Source organism: Aspergillus undulatus (assembly GCF_047715775.1).
Source record: "Aspergillus undulatus strain CBS 261.88 unplaced genomic scaffold BDV17scaffold_11, whole genome shotgun sequence".
Lineage (NCBI taxonomy): Eukaryota > Fungi > Ascomycota > Eurotiomycetes > Eurotiales > Aspergillaceae > Aspergillus > Aspergillus undulatus.
The window spans coordinates 139,959-164,279 of NW_027396615.1; the positions used below are offsets into that span (position 1 = coordinate 139,959).

At 52.0% G+C, this 24,321-nt stretch overlaps 6 protein-coding genes across 6 annotated transcripts; 4 read left to right on the forward strand and 2 right to left on the reverse strand.

The window, feature by feature from the left end:
• Positions 1-934: 934 nt before the first annotated feature.
• BDV17DRAFT_280352 (putative phosphatidylserine decarboxylase Psd2) lies at positions 935-4,544 on the forward strand (the record flags this gene model as incomplete). Its single annotated transcript, XM_073759869.1, has 7 exons — positions 935-1,078; positions 1,163-1,207; positions 1,314-1,529; positions 1,592-2,015; positions 2,063-3,517; positions 3,567-4,318; positions 4,383-4,544. 7 exons carry the CDS (start codon positions 935-937, stop codon positions 4,542-4,544), a joined length of 3,198 nt encoding a protein of 1,065 aa, XP_073617901.1.
• An 879-nt stretch (positions 4,545-5,423) lies between these two features.
• Positions 5,424-7,439, forward strand: BDV17DRAFT_289066 (Mis12-Mtw1 family protein; the record flags this gene model as incomplete). The annotated part of the gene is made up of 5 exons (XM_073761576.1): positions 5,424-5,643; positions 5,723-6,325; positions 6,403-6,570; positions 6,621-6,786; positions 6,839-7,439. The coding sequence occupies 5 exons, from the start codon at positions 5,424-5,426 to the stop codon at positions 7,437-7,439; spliced, it is 1,758 nt and encodes a 585-aa protein (XP_073617902.1).
• Positions 7,440-11,182: 3,743 nt separating this feature from the next.
• Positions 11,183-14,590, forward strand: BDV17DRAFT_20098 (threonine/serine exporter family protein). Its single transcript, XM_073755254.1, has one exon. The coding sequence runs from the start codon at positions 11,372-11,374 to the stop codon at positions 14,000-14,002; it is 2,631 nt and encodes an 876-aa protein (XP_073617903.1). The 5' UTR covers positions 11,183-11,371; the 3' UTR covers positions 14,003-14,590.
• A 641-nt stretch (positions 14,591-15,231) lies between these two features.
• Positions 15,232-17,061, reverse strand: BDV17DRAFT_289068 (putative metaphase-anaphase transition protein (Mlo2); the record flags this gene model as incomplete). The annotated part of the gene is made up of 4 exons (XM_073761577.1): positions 15,232-15,274; positions 15,344-16,761; positions 16,811-16,865; positions 16,949-17,061. The coding sequence occupies 4 exons, from the start codon at positions 17,059-17,061 to the stop codon at positions 15,232-15,234; spliced, it is 1,629 nt and encodes a 542-aa protein (XP_073617904.1).
• A 465-nt stretch (positions 17,062-17,526) lies between these two features.
• Positions 17,527-20,679, forward strand: BDV17DRAFT_257014 (MCM DNA helicase complex subunit MCM2). The gene is made up of 4 exons (XM_073757150.1): positions 17,527-17,594; positions 17,651-17,769; positions 17,831-20,124; positions 20,178-20,679. The coding sequence occupies exons 1-4, from the start codon at positions 17,590-17,592 to the stop codon at positions 20,436-20,438; spliced, it is 2,679 nt and encodes an 892-aa protein (XP_073617905.1). The 5' UTR covers positions 17,527-17,589; the 3' UTR covers positions 20,439-20,679.
• A 1,132-nt stretch (positions 20,680-21,811) lies between these two features.
• On the reverse strand, positions 21,812-23,630 carry BDV17DRAFT_289070 (Pal1 family protein; the record flags this gene model as incomplete). The annotated part of the gene is made up of 4 exons (XM_073761578.1): positions 21,812-22,578; positions 22,631-23,060; positions 23,126-23,517; positions 23,567-23,630. 4 exons carry the CDS (start codon positions 23,628-23,630, stop codon positions 21,812-21,814), a joined length of 1,653 nt encoding a protein of 550 aa, XP_073617906.1.
• Positions 23,631-24,321: the final 691 nt, after the last annotated feature.

The following is a 24,321-nucleotide window of genomic DNA, read 5'->3' on the forward strand; positions in this document are numbered from 1 at the left end:
TGAACCCAATCGGCCGGTGTCAGTAGATAGCCCGTGAGCCTGATGTTACGCTGCTGCATGCCTCTGCTCTCTAGCCACAGCTATAAGTCTCGGCAGAATAGGCAGCCACTTCTTGCACCCTCCTGTGTTGGTGTCTGTAAGCGGGTGCCCTTTGGTGAGGTGTGAGTGGATCTGCTCTAGCCTCATCATGTCTGTTGAATCCTGTTCCGTGACTATACCAGCCCATGTTAATGGGGTTTGATAAGGCTCAAAACTGCATTAGGGGCTTGTGAATGTGCAGGTGTTTGATAGGGCAAGGAGATCCTCACAGTCTCAGGGCTATAAAAACCCAGCTCGTGGATGCAAATAGCACAGCGATGGAATGAGAATGAATTGTTTGCAGAGAGCAGCTTGATGACCTCGTAAACCCCACCGTGACTTTGTCATTCGAGGACTTAAGCCATTCTTATTCTTGACTCTCTTCCTTCCACTTCGATCCTCCGTTCCCCATCTTTCTCTTCCGCCTACTTCCACTCGGCTCCTTTTGCCTCTGTCTTCACTAAGCTCGTCAATTGGTCTTCTTCTCTTTGTAATCCTCTATTTAGCGCAATCGTAATTGAAGCGATCTCCTTTGTTCCTTTCAATCTCGTTCTTGCTCAGCAGTGACTTCATTCGCGGTCATACTGGATTGACCCCGGCAGATCTCAGATCGACCCGTCCTCAACTAATAAGCACGGCCAAGGCAACCGCTTCGCGACACCTGTCCGTCGCTGGCAGCGCCCCCCAGCTCGCACGCACAGGCCATTTTTGCCTGTCAATTTCCCTCAGTTCTATCCTGTCGATTCCCTATTTTCTACCTCGATACCTCAGAAATCCCTCCCAAAGTTCTGTCCGGCTCCGTGGTTGACGCGTTCCTTCCGCGGCCGCTCGCCCCCCGCACTCTCCGAATAACATCATGGTGCGGCTACCGCTACCACACCGTCTCAGTTCTCATCTCAGCACGAGAAGCAATGCTTCAACGCCGGGTCAGAGTAGAAGCACCAGTCCGATGAGGACACCTGATGTCAGGCCTCTGATCCTCAAAGTCTCGGTCTTGCAGGTAAGTCGAGCCCCGCAACTGTGTGTTTTTTTGAAGCTCCGACCGTCGGCCAGACAGCTGACATCCCACCGCGTCTTCAATTAGGGGAGAAATCTCGCCGCCAAAGACCGAGGAGGAACAAGCGATCCTGTAAGCATTCATTCACAAGAATTGAGACGCTGGCACACCGGTGGGGAGAGGAAGCTCGTCGCACAAACTATATGCAGGTTGAGTTCGGTGACTGACGACTATACAGTATTTGGTAGTCACACTCGGAGAATCTAGGCAATCGACCCCAACGATATTTAAAACATTGAACCCGGAATGGAATGTGAACTTCGAGATGCCGGTCGTCGGCGTCCCCTTGCTGGAGTGCATTTGTTGGGATCACGACAGATTCGGCAAGGACTATATGGGCGAGTTTGACATTGCGTTGGAAGACATATTTGCAGATGGGGAGCTTCAACAACAGGTGTGCACCAGCAATAACTCCCTCTCGCTCTCTTGGAGACCTGAGCTCATTGTCATCTATAGCCAAAGTGGTTTCCCCTCGAATCGAATCGGAAGGCGACCAGGAAGAAGGATAGCAAAGTATCGGGCGAAATTCTTCTACAGTTCTCACTATCTGACCCCGCAAACCCTGCAGCATCGCCGGCAGAGATCTACCAGAAGTTTAAGACCCTGACTTCCGCCGGAGACGACGAAGAATATTTCCCTTCATCGCAATCGTCTACAATTCAGGAAGAATCCGCGGAACAGGACGAGACGTCGGATGAGACGGATGATCCCACAAAGCCAGAAGTGGTGGAGAAGCGCAGGAGAAGGCTGCGCCTGAAGCGCTTGAAACGCAAATCTTTGGCGGCGAGAGCATACCAGTTCTCTGGCGTTGGCAATGGCGTTCAGGGTATTGTGTTTATGGAAATCGTCAAGGTTATTGACCTTCCACCAGAGCGAAACGGTACGATCTTCGCTACCTCGGTTGACCGCAATGAGCTGACCAGATAGTGACTCGGACATCCTTCGACATGGATCCCTTCGTCGTGACTTCTCTCGGTCGCAAGACGCTCAGGACACCCGTCATACGTCACAACTTAAACCCAGTCTACAACGAAAAGATGGTCTTTCAAGTCATGAAGCATGAACAGATGTACACCATGAGTTTTACTGTCATGGACAGGGACAAATTCTCAGGGAACGATTTTGTAGCTTCGGCCGGCTTTCCCTTGCAGACCCTCATCCAGGCTGCCCCCGAAACAGACCCGGAAACAGGTCTTTACGTGTTTTCTGAAGAAGAATTAGGACCTCCAGATAAATCTGACGCCAAGATCAGCCCGGCTCCGTCTTCATCCAATTTATCGAAGCAGGCAAAACCTCTTTCGAGGTCGAGGAGCTCCACTACCTCCTTATCTACCCAGACACAACAGGATTCTCAAGAGACCCCTTCGTTGGTTCTACCCAACGAAAGCGCAAACAGCAGTGTCTCTGATATTTCCGCCGTGGCCAGCCCCATCAAACCAATCGGCTATGAATCCGATGGCCTTCGGCTTTACAACATCTCGCTCATACTGAAGAATAAAGAAAGGTGGGAGGCTAAGCATTTCCCTCACATCATTGTCAAAGCGAAGTATATGCCGTACCGTGCGTTGCGGCAGCAATTCTGGAGGTTGATGTTGAGACAATACGACGCGGATGACAGCGGAAGCATCGACAAGGTTGAGCTGACAACGATGCTGGATACCCTTGGCTCGACGCTAAAGGAATCGACTATCGATAGCTTTTTCAAGCGCTTTGCCGAGGAAAACGCATCAAGCGATCCGACAAGCTTATCATTTGATCAAGTTGTGATGTGCCTCGAAGACACGCTTCAATCACTGCAGAAGGACCCGCGGAAGATGGGCAAGAGGCTCAGCCCAACTCCATCGACTGCCAGCCAAGAAAGCGACGGACTCAGCGGCGATGAGCTCAATGTCGAGACTAGCCCATCTCTCCCAGTCAATGCTGATCCTCAGGCTACAACGGTTCCAACTATGTCGACCACTGATCAGTTTAGTTCGACCGACGAAGACTTGCATCCGGACGACTTAGGCGATGAACGCGGAGAAGAGCATGTCATCGAGCTTCGGGAGTGTCCTCTTTGTCACCAACCGCGACTTGCAAAACGGTCGGACGCCGATATAATTACACATATTGCAACGTGCGCTAGCCAGGACTGGCGTCAGGTCGACAACCTTGTTATGGGCGGCTTCGTGACTTCGAGTCAGGCGCAGCGCAAGTGGTACAGTAAAGTTATCACGAAGATATCCTACGGCGGCTACAAGCTGGGTGCGAACTCTGCCAATATTCTTGTCCAGGATCGTATCACAGGGCAAATCAATGAAGAGCGGATGAGCGTCTATGTTCGCCTAGGCATCCGACTTTTGTACAAGGGCCTCAAAAGTCGAGACATGGAGAAGAAGCGAAGTAAGACTGACCTGAATTGATAATGTTACGAAGCTAACCGCTACTATAGTCCGCAAGATCCTCAAGTCGCTTAGTATCAAGCAGGGCCGGAAATATGACGACCCAGCTTCTGCAGCTCAGATCCGAGACTTTATCAATTTCCACCAGCTTGATATGTCGGAGGTACTACTGCCTTTAGATGAGTTCAAGAACTTCAATGAGTTCTTCTATCGCGCCCTGAAACCGGGCGCCAGACCTTGCTCTGCTCCGAACGAGCCAGGAATCGTTGTGTCGCCAGCTGACTGCCGTTCGGTCGTGTTTGATCGTCTAACAGAAGCTACCGGTATCTGGGTCAAAGGTCGAGAATTCTCCATCAAGAGGCTCCTTGGTGACGCTTATCCTGAAGATGTCTCACGTTATCAAAACGGAGCACTAGGTATCTTCCGCCTTGCTCCCCAGGATTATCATCGGTTCCATATCCCCGTTGATGGTGTGATGGGCACCCCAAAGACTATTGAGGGAGAGTACTACACTGTCAACCCAATGGCTATTCGCTCAGCGCTTGATGTGTACGGCGAAAATGTGCGAATTCTGGTGCCCATTGACTCAGTCGCCCATGGTCGGGTCATGGTAATTTGTGTCGGTGCCATGATGGTTGGCAGTACAATTATCACCCGGCAGGCTGGTGAAAAGGTTTCAAGGGCCGAAGAGCTCGGCTACTTCAAATTCGGTGGTAGCACTCTGCTGGTTCTTTTTGAAGAAGGGAAGATCAATTTCGACAGTGATCTGGTAGACAACTCGAAAGGAGCTCTGGAAACTTTGGTAAGACCCGAAATCAACCCCTTGCTGCTTCCGATGCATGGTTTCTGACGTGTACTCCTTCTAGGTCCGAGTGGGCATGTCTGTGGGCCACAGTCCTGATATTCCTCAGTTCGAGCCCGATCTGCCCAAGAAACCAGAGGATGTCAGTCTCGAGGAGGCGCAAGCCGCCAAGCGCAGAATTGAAGGCAGCTTGGCTCCAACAACTCATGCCTCGGAGCTGCAGTAGACACTGTCAAGTATAGATTCTGTTTCGGGGGGAATTATCCTCCATATACACATTTTCAGGCAGGGCCTGGACATACACTATAAGCGCTGACAGGCGCGTTCGCGTTCTGTCTCTTCTGAGCGCACCGTACTTTTAGTTGAGCAGACATAGATGAATCTAGCATCTTATGATAAGAATATATCGACACTGGCCAAAACCGTATGATTAAAGTCACTCACATTGCTAGATATCCATATCATTCGAAATTGTTAAGGTATTGCGACTCGCTATACTCCGTAGAGCTTGAGGGGGTGAGGAGTTCCCAAAACAGCCTAGCGCCGTCCCCACGCGCCACGACCAAAACAACCGCGTGCCGGACACTTGCAAGACCAAACCCCCCCAAAAGCAACCTGGACGCCTAGATCGGGGCACATCAGCGCAAGCAGCGACTATTCGACGCCTGTAATTTTGCGTTCGACTTATAACCGCCGATTTCGACTCTTTCCCTTCAATTGCAGCTCTACGCTCGTCGGTGCGTGATAGCGCGACCGGGACGCATCGATATACGCTCCAGTCCCCCGTGGCCGAACGTCAACGAACGGCAACACTCGCTGCGACCGCGCCACGAACGCATTTTATCCGGACATTGGAAAGAGAACCAATCCGACTTATGAATCTGGCAATATCGCAATCGTTGATTGACTAATCAAATCGGCCGACCGTGTATACGCTCACGGTCTCGTGGAACCGCCAACTCACCCAGCACACTGACGGAAGATTCTTCGCGACGCAAGACTCGGCCTGCCAACGCACTTACCGAACTTCTCATCAACTGTGGAAGGGGGTTTTGGCTGCCGTCTTTCGGTTTACCAGCACTGAATACCTCGGCCGGGTCCTGACATGACCGCCACTGTCACAGCCATTTCCACGACTACGACAAAGCGTCGCGAACCGCTGAGGGTACTTGATATGGCAATGTCCCAGGCGCGGACGCGTCATGCGTCGTCCGCCGCGCCTGGCGGGACAGGTAAAGGTGGGGGGGGTAGGCGAACGCGGTCCAGCATGGATAAGCAAGAACGGAACGACGAGGGCGTTAATGGGGATAAGAAGCGCAAGGCTGGTGAGTTCGACGTGATGTTATGTGGATTGGATAGTTTGCGCGATGTGGCGTGGTTGCTAACGTTTGGTTTTGGCGACAGGGGTCTACGATGAGGATATCGAAGGGTTTCAATTCTCGCGCATTACGACTTCAAGTAACAAGAAGCAGAAATCGTCGAGAGCAGATCAGCAAGTTCTTCCGGTCCCTGAAGAGCCGACGCCGCAGCCCTCGCCGAGGAGGGGTCGACCGCCGAAGAAGAAACCGGAAGAGAAGCCGAGCAGCGTGACGGAGTCAAAGATACCGACGAGACCTGCGGAAGGAACAGGCAAGAGGTCAACGCGGGGAAAGGCGAAGACTGCCCCGGAGGCAGGGTCAGAGCCACAACCAGAACCAGAACCACAACCTCGAGCCGACCGAAGCACGCGCTCGGCGCGAAAACGAGACGAGGGGGAACAGAGTCCTGTAGAGAAGAAGCGAAAGAAAGGCCGGCCGAGCAAATCTCGCGAGGAGCAACGCAATGGGTTCGTGTCTCCCGAGCCCCAGCCGGGGACGGCTACGATTGCGCTACCAATGGCGGACACCCCGGTTATACAACGGAATAAGGAAATGAGGGGGGAGAAATCAAGCAAAGGGAGCCGGCGTAGTAGCCTCAGCAATCGAGGGCGAAGGGCTAGCTCACTGATTGATTCCGGGGCGTCAAACGGTAAGTCCTTGAAGTTCAACCCTTGAAGTTCAACCCTTGAAGCGATGGATTGGGAGCGTTGGATTGACGGTCTGCAGCACTTCCTCACAAGAAGGTGGACACGGCAGAGTTTTACAAGCATATCGCTGCCGATGACCTAATAGAGCCGCGGCGGATGCGACAGCTTCTGATTTGGTGCGGTAGTCGTGCTCTGGGAGATAAACCGTCCGGCTCCCGCTCAGGGGATGAAAGCGCTCGCTTAGCAGGTATGGTTGACTATGGATTTGAGCTGGGACCTCAGTACTGACAGCTTCAGCGCGCGTTATTCAAGAAGAGCTACTCAAAGACTTTGCCAATAACTCAGAGCTTTCAAACTGGTTTGCGCGTGAGGACACGGCTCCCACGGTCGTCGTGAAAAAGCCCAACCCGAAGAATGTGCAGAATCAAGACAAGATCAAAGAGTTGGAGGAGCAGATACAAAAGTCAGTCCTCTACGGTATATGGTCGCGTACGACAGGTACTAACCAGGTATAGGTTGCAAAAAGAGCGATACGCCCTCAATGCATTATTACGGCCTCCTTCAATTCAAAGCTTGAAACCACCAAAGCAGTTGCCCAACGGCGATGCAAGTGGTCAAACAGAACACCCCCCAGAACCATCACAACCCGACGAGCAAATCGACCTATTCGTATTAGACCCCTCGCAACAGCGAATCCTCGCGTCCATAAACCCAGACGCGGCAAAACAATATCACGATGCACAAGCCCAGTCAGCCGAACCGCCAACGCAAACACTAGAATCTACGTCTCTTCCTCCTTTAACTCCATCCGACATAACCTCCCGCCTCTCCCGCTTAACAAGCCGCCTCGCCCCGACACTCGACTCCTTCGCCGCGGGTATCCACGACATCGAACTCTACTGCTCCATGTCAGATACTGTCTCGTCCAGGGCCCTACAAACCTGCGCAGAGCGGCTGGAAGAGCGAGATGCTCGAAATGCCCTACGTAGACTCGCTATCACGGCGAACTCGGACGCGTCGGCGGCGAACGCAAACATCCATGTTCCGCTCCGCCCAAGACCGAAGGAAGACCTAGGCCCGATTTTGGGCGCGCTGAGTCGGGTGGAGAGAAGGTGACCTTCTCTCATTTCGCTTTTCTTTTCCCTTATACACGATCTTCGGCTTAGTAGGCCAGAGGCGTGGTTTTATCTGATTGAATTTGGCTTGACATGACTTATCTTCTGCAAAGCAACGGAGTTGGGGTGTTGTCTGTGTCTGTGTTGTGCCGGTTTGGTATTATGTATGATGAAGTTAGTTTAGAACTACCGTAACAGGAATTGATTCACTCGATTGGATTGAACTGAATTGGATTGACTCGGATGGATGGGTGGATGCGATGATGGAATGGATAGTTAGCTGGGCTACCTTACTTGAATGGACTATAACTTGAATGACTTGGCCGATTTACTTTTTTCTTCTCCGTGTTTCATGCTTGCGCGTCTGTATCAAGAGTATATATAACCCGCCTATAAGCAACTCAGGAAACTATATATGCCATTTTGAGTTAGATCTGTGGAGTCTAGAGTCTGGCCCTCGATATCTGATGGCACCTGACACCTCACACGAGAGTGGGATAACGTTACCTAAGCCTTTTCGTCGGGTGACTTGAAGATGATGAGTCTGATATAGTCTCATAAGTAACAAAATTCAAAACCCAGAAGGGTGAGGTGAGGTTGACATCCACAAGGTTCCGACCCCGACGCGGCCCGAAGGTGCGTAGGACGAGTCCGACTGGTTGAACTTTTGGTTTTGGGAAGATGTATCTAGATAATCTACGTATCTATCTAACATCTCTATGTACGCCCAAAGGTGTTAATTTAGGGAGGCTAGATTCGGGATGAAAATCATGACTGGATGCACTAGTGACCCGGGCATAGCAGTGCAGTTTCGGGTTGCCGAGCGACGGTCACGGACGGCGACGGCGACGGGTCATGGGCATAGCCGCCCGAGCGGACTCTTGCAGTTGGAACTGTTGTGGAGGAACCCCTTTATTAGTAAGTCGATCGATGGGTCTGTTTCAGGTTTCAGGTTCCTTTGCTTGCTGGACGCAGTCTGTAGTCTGTAAGGAGGTAACTGTGGATGGATAGAGTACGTACCGTCCTCGTGGTGGCGTGCGCAAGGTGGAATCAACTAGTGCAAGGAGTGGAAAATGAGAAGCAAAGGGATGGGGATGGGGGGTCAAGGACCGATTGGGCATTTGACTTGATTGAGCAGGCTGCAGGATAAAAAAGGGTCCAATCAAGCTTTCTGCTTTGTTTTGTTATCAAATTGTGCATACCCAATTTGGGACCTCTTGAGTATCAATGCAATCACATACAGGCATTGTATTGCTCTGATACTGGAGTTCTGGAGTTAGAGAAGTTGTTGACGACCCGGACGCAAGTATATCATTTGCCAGTAATGCCAGGCAGGCCAGCCTACGAAATAGCAAGTCCAGCTGTCCAGCTCAGCTGATCACCTCATGGGCCCGCAACGATCTATGATCGGCACGCTGTGGCTCAGCAGCTCAGTTAGACTAGTAGCTCAACTCCCGACTTCAGATGCATTGTCAGGAGTCAGAAGTCAGGAGTCAGGAGCACCCGAGTCACCTCTGCTCTTGGTACGGACAGAGTCGCTCACCGAGGCAAAAAAGATACCTGAAATGATCCGAGCTCGGGCCAAGCGCCTTGTGAAAACTCTGCTGAAAGCGAAAGCTGCATCCCTGCTGGCACAAGGCGAGGCCAAAAGTAAGCTCGAATAAGCTCGGCTCCACCAAGTCGGCTTATTATCAGTATATTCCGAAACCCAGCCAGATCGTTGCCACGGGATTCGAGTCCTTCCTCTGCGGCGTTTTGTCTCGTGCCTGATGAATACTGTCAATCATGCCCAGATATTGCCGGCAGACGTGCAGCTATGGCCGAATATTCGCAAGCAAGCACGGGTGCATACCTGCTTCCCCCCCTTTAGCAACCACCAGTGACCGTCTCCTCCTGCCACGTACATCCGGCGGGTCGGCAGACGCACATCCGCGGTGGGACAGATTATCCCGTCTCTACTGCTGCTGCCCGGCCAGAATTAAAGATTGGTCCCTGCGTCGGGGGGTGTGGGACGGTCATCCTCGGGCATGAAGGGCATGAAGGGCTGGGAAGAGCGATTGGGTGTTGGGTGAGGGGCGCCGTGGTTGAGTCGGACAGGCTTCAGTAGTCAGGAGTCTTCTGCAGGCGTGCCGAGAGAAGGCCGTTGAGGAGACTGCAGTGGTTGTGCATCTAGCGTCTGCAGTGTGATTCCCCGGATGGAGATGGAGAGGGGATATTGTGCAACAACGGTTGCCACTTCCACTCGGCCTCAGTGAGTCTTGATGTCATGAGTGAGATTGTGTTGACATGATGTAAGTTCCAGGTTGGTGTTATCTCTGGCACTGTTCTGTTCTATTAATGGATCAGAGCAATATCACATCCAGCTCCTAACTCTGATGCCGAGTGATAGTCCCAGTGGTTCGGTGGGTCTCGAGCATGTCAATCATGTCAATCATCGACTTCTTGTTCAGCCTTCTAGATTGTCCACCTCCGACCGCTGCAAGACACCTGAAACGCCAAGGGAGAAGCCGGCTGTGGTGTGTTTGTATACGACCGAGACGATGGGGAATCTGTACTGGTTAGTGATGACTCTGCTCCTGTCATGACCAGGCACGCAAGTACCTGAAGGTTGTTTTTTTCCCAATCGTCAGGAACTGATACGGCGTGCTGATGCCAGGGGCTGCTGGGCTTCGTCAGCTCCAGTCGATAGTGGTCGGAGGTTAGTCACAAAGTACGGGGTTCTATCACGATATCAACAACCTCAACTTGCCTCCGCTCCACTCTTGCTCTTGCCTCTTCCACCCACTCTCCTCCCTTTCTGTGGCACCGCGCAACGTCCGTGGAACCTGTTTGACTTGAGCAAAAGACTCTGCCTTTCTTATTTCATATTTCATATTTGCCATGAATAATGGACCCAGCCTGCGTTGGTCTAGAAAGGCCTAGACAATCGCCTTGACGCGCTCTGATTCCTGATTCCGTCGCTGAATCACGCACTGGCAATCGACGCATTAGGCTGTTCTGCTTCTCCTGTCTCTGCTCTGGCTGCTTCTAGTCTCTCTGCCTCTTCTGGTTCATCCGTGGCAAACTGTTCTGATACAAATCTCCGATCTCTCCTACAAAAGCCCCCCTGGCGTCAGAGGTTTGCTGTCAGTCCCAAAGCAGCCCGGACGCAAAGTTATTTCAAAATCTCAAATTCCCTAAGCCAAGGCTCGCCGAGTTGCTACACAAGATCGCGCCCTCATTTCATATGATCGAGCCCGCTGTTGTGCTTGCATCCCGTCATTGGACCTACTGTCTCTATCCGGAGCTGCTACTTCCTTGACTCGGTGCCTTTTGTTTATCAGAGGGCTCTAACCTGTGCTTTCCCCTCTCGTTGTTTTCGAATCTAGTCCTGGTGTTTTCACTTCCGTTTTCGACTGCAAGATCAGGGGCCCGGTCCTGTCAGTCTTCGTTCCCACCCACCAGACTCCAACGTACTTCATAAACCTCCTACCCTTGGGATACCTCACTTCTCTTTTTATAGTGAGCGGTCCCTCCTCTTCATCTTCTTTTCTGTCCCCTGCTGGAGACTTGACTATGCATCGGTGACGTATCTACATTCCTTGAAGCGGGCTCTTTACCCCTTCCAACCCACTCTTCCGACTGTTTCCTCACTGTAGTTGAGCGAAGGAGAATAAGGTACACAGTCCGTGCCTTCATCGCTGAGTGATCGCCCCTGGCACATATCTGCAGGTTCGTCCAAACTCTGTTGTGACTCTTCCTGATCCTGCATGATCTCCTCAATCGCCCCATCTGACTTATTCGCCATGCAGGGACAGAAAATCCACGGGCAAATCTCGGTGTACAAAAAAAGAAATCGAAGACCAATAATACAAGCAGTAGGGGCGAGGTGACACAGTCGTCCAGAACCCGGTTTGAGACAACTGCGTCAGTCCGTAAAGGAACTCGCAAACAATGGCAGGCGGTTATTTTGATCTTCCTATATCTTCCTCTTCCAGGCGCTCAAGCCTTACTGATGTATCTGGGGGACGAGGTCGATCTCCTCCTGGACCGCGCGTATCTCCCTTGGAGACTTCCAATGAGAACTCCCAGGATTGCTCGATACTTGACACCGGCGGCGCTCAGGGCAAGCAGCGGAATGCAGGCATTCTGAAGAGCGCGAACCGCGTCAAGTTTACAGTCAGTGGAGCGGACATGGGAGTAAATCCGATCCTGCCATCCACGTCACAGCACAGAGCAGATGGAAGGGGCTCATCACTACTGCAGAAACCACAGCCAACCGCTAGCATTCCGTCGTCTGAGAGAGGATCACCCAATTCCCACTCTTTTCCCTATGGGGAGACCAGCTCTAGCTTGCCTGCCGGTATCACAATCCACTCCAGGGATAGCTCCCCCGAGATCGCTGGAGCTGATGAAGCAAGCAATGAGAAGGGCAGAGCCATCAACTCAGCCTACTCGGCGCAGGAGAGAGCACTGAAATTAGCATCCCATTTGGGCCGCTCCAAGTCTCCAAGTATGAGTCCGTGGCCAAGTCTGCCGTCATCTGTTGCATCGACTCCTCCAGATGCGTCACAGCCCTTGGACGACGGTGATGACATTCCTATGATTCGACTACCTGAAAAGCAACTCGATTATTTCTCCGACGAAGACGACGACCACTACGGCTTGGTAGATGGACAATCACACCATCGCACTTCCGAAGCTCATCAGCTTGTGCAACAGATGACTCGCAGAAACCTTGATCTGTTGAACCGCATCCGTACTCAATCTCCCAGTCTGCGCTCCGGTCAGGTAACTCCTGCTGAGGAAAGGGATCCCGACGCCTACGTCGAGCGCCCTACTCACTACCGCGGCGGCATTCTGTCCTCACTTTTGAAACTCTACGACCAACCCTTTTCCACTTCATCCCGCGGCGGCCGGTATGGCCACTCCCGTCAGAGTAGCTCAGGTGATATGAGTGCTCGTGGCCTGTCCCCGGACCCGTCCTACCGTATCCCACAGAAGCCTAGGAAGTGGTATGAAAAGTCGCCTAATCAATCCAACACGTCCCTGTCTGGTTCCACAGCTAAAAACTCTACGAGCTCACCACTATCGATGCTTAAGCGCTCCCGCAGTAGCGGGGCTGTCCCCGGGGTGCCCAAGCGATGGGCCAAGCCTCAACTTGAAGATGAGATCCGTATCACTGTCCATATTGCTGAGCTGCTTTCGCGCCAACGGTATTTGATCATCCTCTGCAAGGCGCTGATGAAGTTCGGTGCCCCTACGCACCGATTGGAGGAGTATATGAAGATGACAGCTCGTGTGCTGGAGATCAACGCCAGCTTTCTGTACTTGCCTGGCTGTATGATCATCTCCTTTGATGATGTCTCTACCCATACTACCGAGGTCAAACTTATTCGCGTGAACCAAGGCGTTGACTTGGGGAAGCTGTCAGACGCCCACACTGTCTACAAGGAAGTTATCCACGACGTGATCGGGGTTGAAGAGGCTATGCAACGTCTCAGCAAGCTCGTGCAAAAAGACAACAAATATCCGATCTGGCTTCTTATCCTCATTCACGGTCTTGCCAGCGCTAGCGTTGGACCATTTGCGTTCGGCGCTCGGCCTATTGACATGCCCATCGCCTTCGTCCTTGGATGTCTCCTAGGTATTCTGCAGCTCATTCTTTCGCCGCGGTCTCACCTCTACTCCAATGTCTTTGAAATATCAGCCGCCGTCCTCACATCCTTCCTAGCGCGTGCATTCGGCAGCATCCATTACAAGGGCGGCTACCTATTCTGCTTCTCAGCACTCGCTCAATCCTCCATCGCTCTCATCCTTCCGGGTTATATTGTTTTGTGTGCTAGCCTGGAGCTCCAATCACGGAGCATGGTTGCCGGCTCTGTTCGCATGGTCTACGCCATTATATACTCACTCTTCCTCGGATTTGGAATCACCATCGGTACCGCCGTTTACGGCCTTTTGGATGGCAACGCCTCTTCCGAATACACCTGCCCTCCGAGTCCCATCACAAACGAATACGCACAGCGCTTCCCCTTCGTCATCGTATTCACATTCTGTCTCGCTGCCATCAACCAGGCAAAATGGCGGCAGATGCCCATGATGCTCGTCATCGCCTTTGCGGGCTATGTGGTCAACTATTTCGGCGCCAAGCGCTTTTCCTCCAGCACTCAGGTCGCCGCCGCCCTTGGAGCCTTCGTCGTCGGTGTCATGGCAAATCTCTATTCTCGCCTGCGTCATGGACTCGCCGCCGCGGCAATGCTCCCTGCCATTTTTGTCCTCGTCCCATCGGGTCTCGCAGCCAGCGGCTCTCTGATCTCTGGTATCGCGTCGGCGGGCCAGATAACCACACAGCAGACGCCCTATGCCGTGCCCACGAACGGCACCCAGGGCTTCCTGGACGCAGCCAACAACATAACCAAGCAGCCGGCGCTAGGCCAACAGCAGAACCCTTTCCAGGGCGTTGTCTTTGATATTGGCTACGGAATGGTGCAGGTTGCCATTGGCTTTACGGTTGGGTTATTCCTGGCTGCGTTAGTTGTTTACCCGCTTGGAAAGAAGCGGAGCGGGCTTTTCAGTTTCTAAACCCTTTCGTCTGATCCTCTTATCCACTCATACACATCCTACCTATATCGACCTTCCTTGTCTGATTTCGTTCGGAGAAAAAGCTTGAAAGCACCATGTCCTATCTTGTCGTATCATTTAGCGAGCGAGCGCTGGGTTTCTGGTTTCATTCTTTGATGCCCCCATATCGTCTTTTGAATCCCAACTTACCAGTCGATTACACACACGCACACGCAATGCATCTCCCGGAGTACTGCGCAATCCCTATTGCTTTCTCTTTCATATCTCTCGCTTTTTCTAAGTGAGACTCGGTCCCTCAACCTTTTCTTTCTCTCTGTATCTGTTTTGATTCAGCTTTTGCATACACCTCTTGAGTCTTTCATTCTGTATCCGGCGTTGGCACGGTAAATCTGTCCTTCTCGGTTACTATCTCGTACAGGTGTTGTTGTCTCATCCTTTGATTCGTTATTGGAGTCAAATCGATACTGCTGCTACTATATCAGTCTACAAGCATGCGTGCATTTCTCGAGCTGGTCTTTATGTTTCAGTGTATATGCATCTCTATATCTATACTAGATCTATGTTCGTCGTCGCAGATCTGTATCTAGATGTATGTATTTCAGATTCGTCATTCGACACCAAAAGCAGTTAGTCTAATTGGATGATTCTACTTGTTCAATACAATCTAAATCCGAATTATACTCCATAGTCATTATCAGATCTACTCCGTGCTTCGGTGATCTCCTTCCGGAACTAGAGACTGCCGGAACGATCCGAGAAACTCTTTCCCGTTTCCTCACTGTCCTGGCATACAATGATACAAAGCACAAAACATATAGCATATAGCATATAGCATATAGCATATAGCATTAATATACATCAGACATCCTACCGAAGATCATATCAAAGCATATATATACTCCGAAGTGGAGAATGGCCCCTTCCTCTTTCGTGGGCGTACCTTCCTAGATTATATTTCTTGAAGAGAGGGAAGGTGGACCAAGGAACATTTGCTCCTTCCTGTTGTGGTTGGCCAGCCATCGTCCAAGGCTTGCACAACGAGATGCCTAGACACTAAGGTTTGATTCTGAGCTTTGGAGGGGTTGAGTAAAAGTCGCATAGAGAGAGATTAAGAGGGTCCAAGTGTGTATTTCACTATTATGCTCAAAGGTTGCATATAGTATGCACTTAGATTATGGTAGAGATAGCTTTCGTAAATTCAGGTCGTTATACAATAAACCCAACAGAGATCAGAACAGATAAATGGTAACGAGGATGTTCATGTTCAGTAGCCTGAGTTATGTTAGCATGGCATGGCAACGTGCGAATGGGAAAGTCTTTCTTTCATCAACTGGACATAACTTACCACTCTGCTCATGCCTGGCATCTCCATTCCCATTGCCATTTCCACTCTCGTCGTCTCCATTCCCACCCCCACCACCAAGCGCATCAGCATCAGCCCGTGACTTCGCATCCCTAATTCCCCCCTCATCCCCCCTCAACTTCTCAAAATAAGCCTTAATATCATCCGCCCCAACAGCCGTCCCGCTCTCCGCAAACGGCCTCAGGAAGTCCTTAACCTTATCCCTGAGATGATTATAGACCATTGCGCCCTCGATGGCTCGCACGCGGTCAATGTTGCTGAGCGCTGCTTCGCCGCGGTCGTAAATGCTTCCGGTGCCTGTGCTGCCGGGGGCGCCGCCGCCGTTCTCGGAGAGAGGTGGCTCGTATGTTTCTTCTTCTTCGCGGAGTTGAGGGTGCGGCGCGAGATTGGGGTAGCAGGTTGGGCAGCGGCAGAGGTAGTTGCGGAAGTCTTCTTTTAGGAAGAGGGAGAAGGGGGCGGGGGGTGGGGTTGAGGGGAAGGTTGTGTGCTTGGGTGGTTGTTCTTGGTCTTGTTCTTGTTGCTGTTTCTGTTCGAGGTCTGGCTTGGACTCGGAGGGTGGAGGGATGGGTTGAGGCTCTTCCTTAGGCCGCTTTGAGGCTGGTCCTTTGTTGGTTTCGTTTTCGGTGTCGTCTTCTGCTTTGCGCTTCTTGGGGTTGTCGCTGGGCTGGTTCTCTGCCTGAGCTGATAGGTGTTCGGCAGCGGGGGCGCTCTCTTCCTTGACCGGCTGTTGTAGCCCACCTTGTTTGAAGACAGGAGGCAGAAATCCTGGTGTTCCGGCATACTGCTTCAACCAAGGGTTCGACTCGACGCATTTGTAGCATAGGAACGTCTCGAAGTCATCCTCGGCGGGGAATCCAGGAGGCAGCGGCGTTTCTTCTTCATCCTGTTCATCGAGAGTACAATTATCCGCATTCTCCTTCTTCTTTGCATCCTGGTACCAGCTCCGCGGAAGCCCAATCAGGCACTCCGGATGCCACCAGTCTTCACCACAGCCGCCAGTCTCGGTTGTGCCCAGCCCAAGACACTGAAACATCGTGCCCTTCTCTTCATGTGCATTGTAATCCTCACCACAACCGCAGAATTTGTTCTTGAAATTGTCGTTGTATCGGTTGTGAGGGTGTGGTTCTTCCGACTTGACGCCCTTTGCGCCCGTCTTGGCGTCCACTCGTAGGGTGCAAGGGGTCGAGGCGACAATCCGGGTTGTTCCACAGTCGCATACAAAGTTTCTTTTGTTGAAGAGCTCGACGAGTGTATGTTCTCCATGGCAGGCAATCGAGCAAGAGTAGCATACACCTGCAGCAGTGTAGGGCGCGTCCGGAGTCGCTGGGTTGCAGGTCAAGCACGCGAAGAGGCTTTGTCGTAACGGTCCTAGGTTTTGCGAGCACGAGTCGAAGGACTATATTGTCAGTTCATTGCTCGTAGTGTGAGATGATGCAGAGGCGTACGTATGGAAGGACTTCGCGGGCGTCGGCCTCGAGGCGCATCTGAGACTCAAGAAATCTGCAGAACAACATATTAGAGACATGAGTTCACCAGGATATCAATCGCGCTATTGGTATTGTATGATTCATGACAATACTCACTCTTTTGCAGTCTGAGAGTTCTGAGAACTGAAGCTTGCACGGCGGTTTCCGGCATCTAGCCCATTACCCGTGGGAGCAACCGTTGGGACCGCCGCAGTCTCGTCGTTGCTCATCTTTTCCAACAGGAATCACAGAGAAATTGCGATTGATAATTGGACACAAATTCAATGACGAGGGAAGAAAGTCTGATGGATGGTTGTGCTCTTCTCCTGCGCAAAGGCGACGCGGGCACGCGAGACGATTGTTTGCCCTGTTTGCACCCTCAGATCACCCAGTGTCACGCCTATCACAAAATGAGCTGGAGAATACCCCTTCTTTTGCTGTTAATGACAGTAGACAAGGTTTTGAGCGAGCGCAATGGAGCTGCAAGGACAGCTTACTGCATAACTCCATGGACTATCGCCCCACAGTCCTCAGGGCCGTGGTGGTCCAGCCCACTGGAAGAAAGCCATATGTCCTGATCGGGTATAATTGAGGGAAACGCGGTTTGGCGCGCGACGCGTTTCTCGCGCCGCCGCCAAGCAAAACTCGCTCCCTTGCTGAATTGCTGTTCGATCTTTCCTGCCTGCAAACTCATCGCTGCGGATTGCTTCACTTCGTCACCGTCGAGTCTCTAGCTCGCAAAACAGACTACATACACGATGAGGTACACATCCAACTTTTATCCTTGTATCCTCGGTACAATATACTCACAATTCCCAGTTCACCCCTCCGTCCAAGCAACTCCGCTGCAAATCGCGGCTTGGGAAACCTGGGTCGGCGAAAGCGTTCCAGAGAGCCTGACGATGACGATGCTTCGTCCCAGGTTCCTCCTTCAAGTCGTAAGTCTCTGAAGCTAAGGCATATATTGCATGACAATTGTTAACCTGACCGACCTGGCAGCGCCCGCCCCCTCCTCTCCTGTGGTGCCCTTCGACGAAGATGACGAGGACGAGCGAGATGAAAGAGTAGAATCAGACATCGACGATGTCGACGAGATGGTAGAAGATGAAGATGGCATTGACCTTTTCGGGGACACATTCGAGAGAGATTATCAAAGTGGACAAAATGATTACTACCGGGGCGCATACATTGACGACGAGGACCAAGAAGAGCTCGACATTGGTGCCCGTCGCAACCTGGAGACTAAAATGGAGAAAAGAGACCGTGAAGCCGCACGACGCCGCAGAATGCCTGCCGCTTTCTTACAAGATGACGATGACGGTGACATGGATTTGACCGCACAGCCCCGTCGTCGCAGACATGCTTACGATGAAGACCGCGACGATATCGAGATGGTCGACGATGGCCTCGAAGAACTTTCTTTGGAGGAGCTGGTTGATATCAAGTCGTCCAACATTACCGACTGGGTGACGCAGCCTCAAGTACTACGATCCATCTACCGAGAGTTCAAAGCTTTTTTGACAGAATTCACCGATCCCACTGGTAGTTCGGTCTACGGAAACAAAATCAAGACTCTCGGTGAAATCAACTCCGCGTCGCTTGAAGTCTCATACGCACACCTGAGCAGTACCAAGGCCGTCCTTGGGTACTTCCTCGCCAACGAACCAACGGAAGTCCTTAAGGTGTTCGATCAGGTCGCTCTCGACGTTACTCTATTCCACTATCCCCAATACCACGACATTCATAACGAAATTCACGTCCGCATTATCGATCTTCCCATCGTCTATACCCTACGCCAGTTGCGTCAGTCTCATTTGAACTGTCTCGTCCGCGTCAGTGGAGTTGTCACCCGCCGGACGGGTGTCTTCCCGCAATTGAAATATGTCATGTTCATCTGTCAAAAGTGTAACATCACCTTGGGTCCATACCAGCAAGAGAGCAGCTCTGAAGTCAAGATTTCGTACTGTCAGAACTGTCAATCCAGGGGCCCTTTCACCGTCAACTCGGAGAAGACAGTGTACCGAAACTACCAGAAATTGACCTTGCAAGAATCGCCCGGATCCGTCCCTGCTGGTCGACTCCCTAGACAGCGAGAAGTGGTCCTTCTCGCAGACCTTATCGACACAGCAAAGCCCGGAGACGAGATCGAAGTCACTGGTATCTACCGCAACAGCTACGACGCATCGCTCAACAACAAGAACGGTTTTCCTGTTTTTGCGACCATTATCGAGGCCAACCATGTCATCAAGTCCCACGACCAGCAGGCTGGTTTCCATCTGACCGAAGAAGATGAGCGTGAGATTCGCGCTTTGTCCCGCGACCCCGACATTGTCGAGAAGATCATCTGCTCAATCGCCCCAAGCATCTACGGCCACCAGGACGTCAAGACGGCTGTTGCCCTTTCTCTATTCGGTGGCGTTCGCAAGGAGGCACAAGGCAAGATGTCAATCCGTGGAGACATCAACGTCTTGCTTCTTGGCGATCCCGGTACAGCCAAGTCTCAGATTCTGAAGTATGTCGAGAAGTCCGCCCACCGTGCAGTCTTCGCCACAGGTCAAGGAGCCAGTGCGGTCGGTTTAACAGCTAGCGTCCGCCGCGATCCCTTGACTAGTGAATGGACTTTGGAAGGAGGTGCTCTCGTGCTCGCAGACCGCGGTACCTGCCTCATTGACGAATTCGACAAGATGAATGACCAGGACCGCACATCCATCCACGAAGCCATGGAACAGCAAACCATCTCCATCTCCAAGGCTGGTATCGTCACAACCCTACAAGCCCGTTGTGCTGTCGTCGCCGCCGCCAACCCTATCGGCGGCCGTTACAACAGCACCGCTCCCTTCTCTGAGAACGTCCAGCTCACGGAACCCATTCTCTCCCGTTTCGACATCCTCTGTGTCGTCCGTGACCTCGTCGACCCCACCGAGGACGAACGCCTCGCCAGTTTCGTCATTGAATCACACCACCGCGCAAACCCCTCTAAACCCCTCCGCGACGAACGCGGTCACCTCATCAATGCAGACGGTGAGCGTATTGACGAGGAAGGCTACCGCATCGACGACGAAGGCAACCGCCTGCCCCTCCGCCCAGACGAATCCGAAGCCCGCGACACAGCGATGGGCAACGACGACGAGGAGAAGGAAGGCGAGATCCCGCAAGAGCTCCTCCGCAAGTACATCCTCTACGCGCGGGAACACTGCCACCCGAAACTCTACCAAATTGACCAAGACAAGATCGCCCGCCTCTTCGCAGACATGCGCCGCGAGTCTCTCGCTACCGGGGCTTACCCAATTACTGTATGCCACTCACCATTCTCTGAACATCCTCAATTCTAACAAAACCAAACTAGGTCCGTCACCTCGAAGCAATCATGCGCATCGCAGAAGCTTTCTGCAAGATGCGTCTGTCGGAGTACTGCTCAGCCCAGGACATTGACCGCGCTATCGCCGTCACCGTCGACTCCTTCATCGGCAGCCAGAAGGTCAGCGCGAAGCGCGCCCTGTCGAGAGCATTCGCCAAGTATACCCTCTCCCGCCCTAAGCCGCAGTCGAAGCGGAGGGCTGGGATCTCGGCGCCCGGGCTGGGGCTGAGGTCGCAGGCAGCGAGGTAGATTGCTGACAAGCATCTTCTGAGCCGGCGTCATGAAATGATTTATTGTTTCGAGTTTTCATTAATACATATGCTTACTTTAAACGGGTGATACACCGCATACGCGCGAATGCTGGGGATCAAGGTCGATTCAGGAGGCGTGGAGACCTAGGAACTCACTGGGTGGTGATGAATACTGCATATTTCTTACATATTTAGCTCTGTTGGTTAGGTTACGGGGGTTATTTAGGGTTAGGTTATCTACGGGTCAAATGTTAGGGTTTATTTTATATGAATAAACATGAAATGATCACATCTTTACTTAGCAGCAAGTTCGCGTTCAAGCCCAGGTGATTGATTCTTTGTTATAACTTCCGTATAACGAACGGCCTTGAACTCAAGACGATCTCTGTATCCGAAGGTACCTACTCTCGCTACCTAGGTCAAATGACCGGGTCTGAGGTGATATGGACCGGGCGTGAGTTGAGAGTACGCCAAAATGTCCGTCCGTACCCATATTGTACAATGAGTGACGACGCTCTCAGTCTGTCACAAAGTTGATTTGGAAGCTTTGCTCGTGCAAGGAAGGCACGACTATCGTCCACTGGCTTGGCGTGCATTGCTCCATTGCTCCTTCCGATTCTAGGTGCCTTCAGCGGAGCCTGGAGGGCCATCGGACCTTTCCGACCTAAGTTAAGACACCCTCTCGCACAAGGCAGGTGCGGTCCGGGCCCGCCCGTCTTTTCCCAAGCCCGAGCGAAGCTGAGTGCACTTTCTTAAGTTGATGATGTCTTGTTCGTGCTTGGAGATGACTACGGAGTTCATCGAGTATCGGGCGACGAGAGTTCAATGCAATGCATCCACTTCAGAATAAGGTAAATAAGCTAGGATAAGAGTCCACAAACAGATGTGATGAGAAAAAGAACAAGACAGGTAATAAGGTGAGAAACAAATAAGGCCGGCCTCATACCGATTCCCATTTCCGAGGACAAGCTGTCAAGTCAAATGTCGATATCAATGTCAAACGTTAACGCCGAAGTCCTGATCCTCCTGCATCCGGTGCTGTCTGTAATCAAAAAAAAAAAAAAAAAAAAAAAGGACAAATCCCGTTGAACCGCGCCGAATCCACCATTCCCACCATGCTAGGTTATGTTTATATGAGATGTGTCCAGGTAGCCGCGTGAATTGAGGGACCAATCGAGGTATCTGCGAAAAGGTTGCCGCGTACAGCAGCGGCACACCCTGGAACTTCCTGGACTGAGCCAGTGCGGGGTTAAGTGCCAGAAGTTTACCCTCGGCTGTTATTCGATGCACGTGACTAACCTTTCAGCTTTCCTGTACTTGATGCGGGTACAAGCAACTTATGTGAGAGCTTGAAGAAAATGAACGGATCATTCAGTCATCAGTGACTCGTCTTCTTGGCTGAGGTGGCTTGCGTAGACTCTTCATCCGACTGATAAAACCACCACCCGCAGGCTTGCCCTCTTCCACTCCTGTGTTGGTTCGGTCATCTGTATGCCGTCTTTCCAAAGCAGCGGTCGTCTGCTTGGGACTGCTTGAGGATCGGCCTCGTCCAGTTATTGGCATACCATAGTCATCTTCAGCGGTATTTATGCGAGCGCCCTTCTTTTCCCAAGCGTCGTCGTAGTCCTGGAAGAATGGGTTTTTCTCATTGCGCGGGGAGGTAGAAGCACCGGGAGAAGCGTAGGCCCCCTGGGGAGATAATACCCGAGGGCTGGGACGATTGATTCCTCCACGAATTCTCTGGGCCAGACTCTTCTTTCGAGCCAAGCCACCGCCATTAAGCTGTTCAGTCTGCGCCTCACGAACAGCTGCGCGACTAGCGGGAGCGCCGTCAAGGAAGGTGCTGGTGCCTAAGCCCATTGATGTTTGGCCGTGAACTGGCTCAATACGAGACGTCGGATCAAACGACACGCCTTCAGTCTTGTTGTTCTCTGCCACACCGCTCGCCGCGAAATCGTTATATCCCTCCTGCATCCTGCCATGGAATCGATCAAGATCCAGTTTTTCATTGTTGGGGCCAGCACCACCAAGAGCCATATTTGTCGAATCTTTGGGGAATGCCTGCATGGGAGCGGCGCGCAGACCTTTACGGTTGCGGTTGGGGTTGCAGGCGTCGAAGGGTCCGTCGTGGTGGAACACTAGAGTCAAGATCAATACCAGTACCTTGAAACAAGCAAAATGAAGACCTACTTCCAGTGCCGTAAATGCTAGTCACATCTAACTTATCGATGATGTCCAGCTGGTAATTACCCTTCTTAGAACGAGACTTGCCATCACGGTGGCGGCCATCGCGTCCCTCACGTTCGCGTCGACGCCTCTCACGCCGCCGCCGATCATCGTCATCATCAAGGAGCTTCGGAGTTCGTTCCATGATGGAGGACTCAGAGTTACGGCGTGGCCTCGGTCGCCTCTCGCGGTCTCGAGAGCTAGACCCAGTAGGTCTCGATTTACTCGGGGGATCGGCGAATATATTGAAAGGGTCATCGGATCGGCCTTCGGAGCGCTCCCTTGTCGGCCGTAGTGGCCGGCTCTTTAAAGGTCCATCCTGTGGTCTTTCAGGGCGAGGGGGCGCTGGTCGCGAGCCATTGGCTTTCGGCGCCGGGTTAAGAGAGAGGTTTTCCTGTTGTGCAAAGAATACATCGGTCAGATCTGTTCGTCTTTTGAGCGATTCTCAGGGTAGCTCACAAAGAGGTCGCGCGTATTCTGCGTCATGTCTTGCTGTTCGTTCAAGGAAGCACTAGGGGCTGACTGTGGCGAGATAGGATCGGCGTCGTCCAAGAAAGGATTTGTCGACTTTGGTCGTTCAGGTCGGCCGCCGGAGTTTGTAGAGGAGGGAGACAGAGTACGTGTCCGGAATGGGTTGTTGGAGCCCAGGTTGACGGGGAACTGTTGACGAGAAGGAGAGGGAGAGACTAGGAACACAAAAGGAGTCAGTATTTCGAGTAGAAAGTAATAAGCCTGGCGATAAATCCAGTCAAATACACCGGTGGTGAATAAGGGTCGTTGTCGCAATCCAGTGTCAGGGGCACGCCGCCACCCGACATGAAACAGATCGTTGAACACAACGGTGAACAGCACTGGACAGACCAAGAACACAAGAAAGAGAGATCAAACTTGATGACGCACCTTGCGGGCCCAGCGATACGCCGGGTGGGTAGTAAGAAAGAGTTGTCTGTTGAGGTAGGCTCATTTTGCCAGCGTTGCGCAAGGCAGCGACGATTCAGAACTGGGCCGGTCGGGTTGATTGGAGAGATGAGAGGGTTATCATCAAAAGAAAGAAGGTAACAGATACAAAGGAGGAGGATGAGCCACGAAAATAGGAGCGGATAGGCACAGAAGAGGAGAGCGCAGTTCGGTGCTGAAACAACGATGCCGCGGGAGTTGGTCAAGGGGGGTGCGATTATTGGAGGGGTGCGATTTAAGCACGAATGACAATAGTGGGGTTTAACTTTGATGGACACTGGTAATCTGCTCGGGTTCCGATATATTCTTTCCGAGGAAGAAAAAAGGAAGGAGATAGAGATGCGAGAGTAGATAGAGTGCGGAGCTTAAACGTGGAAGGAGAATTATGGAAGCGGAGGAAGAAGAGAGGAAGAGGAAGACGAAGGCGAAGAAGGTAAAGAAGACCAGACCCAGAGCGTCGAACCCCTTGAAAGGCGACAGACGACCACCACGATGAGAAGCAGCAGCGATCGTCGGGGCGGCCGGGTTGTCTCGTGATTGTCAATTATTAAGCTTCAGAAGTTCACTCTTCTTAGTTGTCAATAATACAGCCTGTTCCTAGAGAACGGTCCTAGAGTCCCTACGTGTGTTCAGTTCTTCAGACTCCAGATCCAGGCCCTCGGGATATTCTTACGGAGTAGACAGCGGTTAGTGTTCGG

Excerpts from the sequence above, each read along its gene's own strand:
- BDV17DRAFT_257014 (XM_073757150.1), top strand. Across the intron at positions 17,770-17,830 it reads CCAGGTTCCTCCTTCAAGTC|CGCCCGCCCCCTCCTCTCCT; the intron begins GTAAGTCTCTGA and ends CCGACCTGGCAG. Across the intron at positions 20,125-20,177 it reads CCGGGGCTTACCCAATTACT|GTCCGTCACCTCGAAGCAAT; the intron begins GTATGCCACTCA and ends AAACCAAACTAG.
- BDV17DRAFT_20098 (XM_073755254.1), top strand. The coding sequence starts at position 11,372 with ATGGCAGGCGGTTATTTTGATCTTCCTATATCTTCCTCTTCCAGGCGC.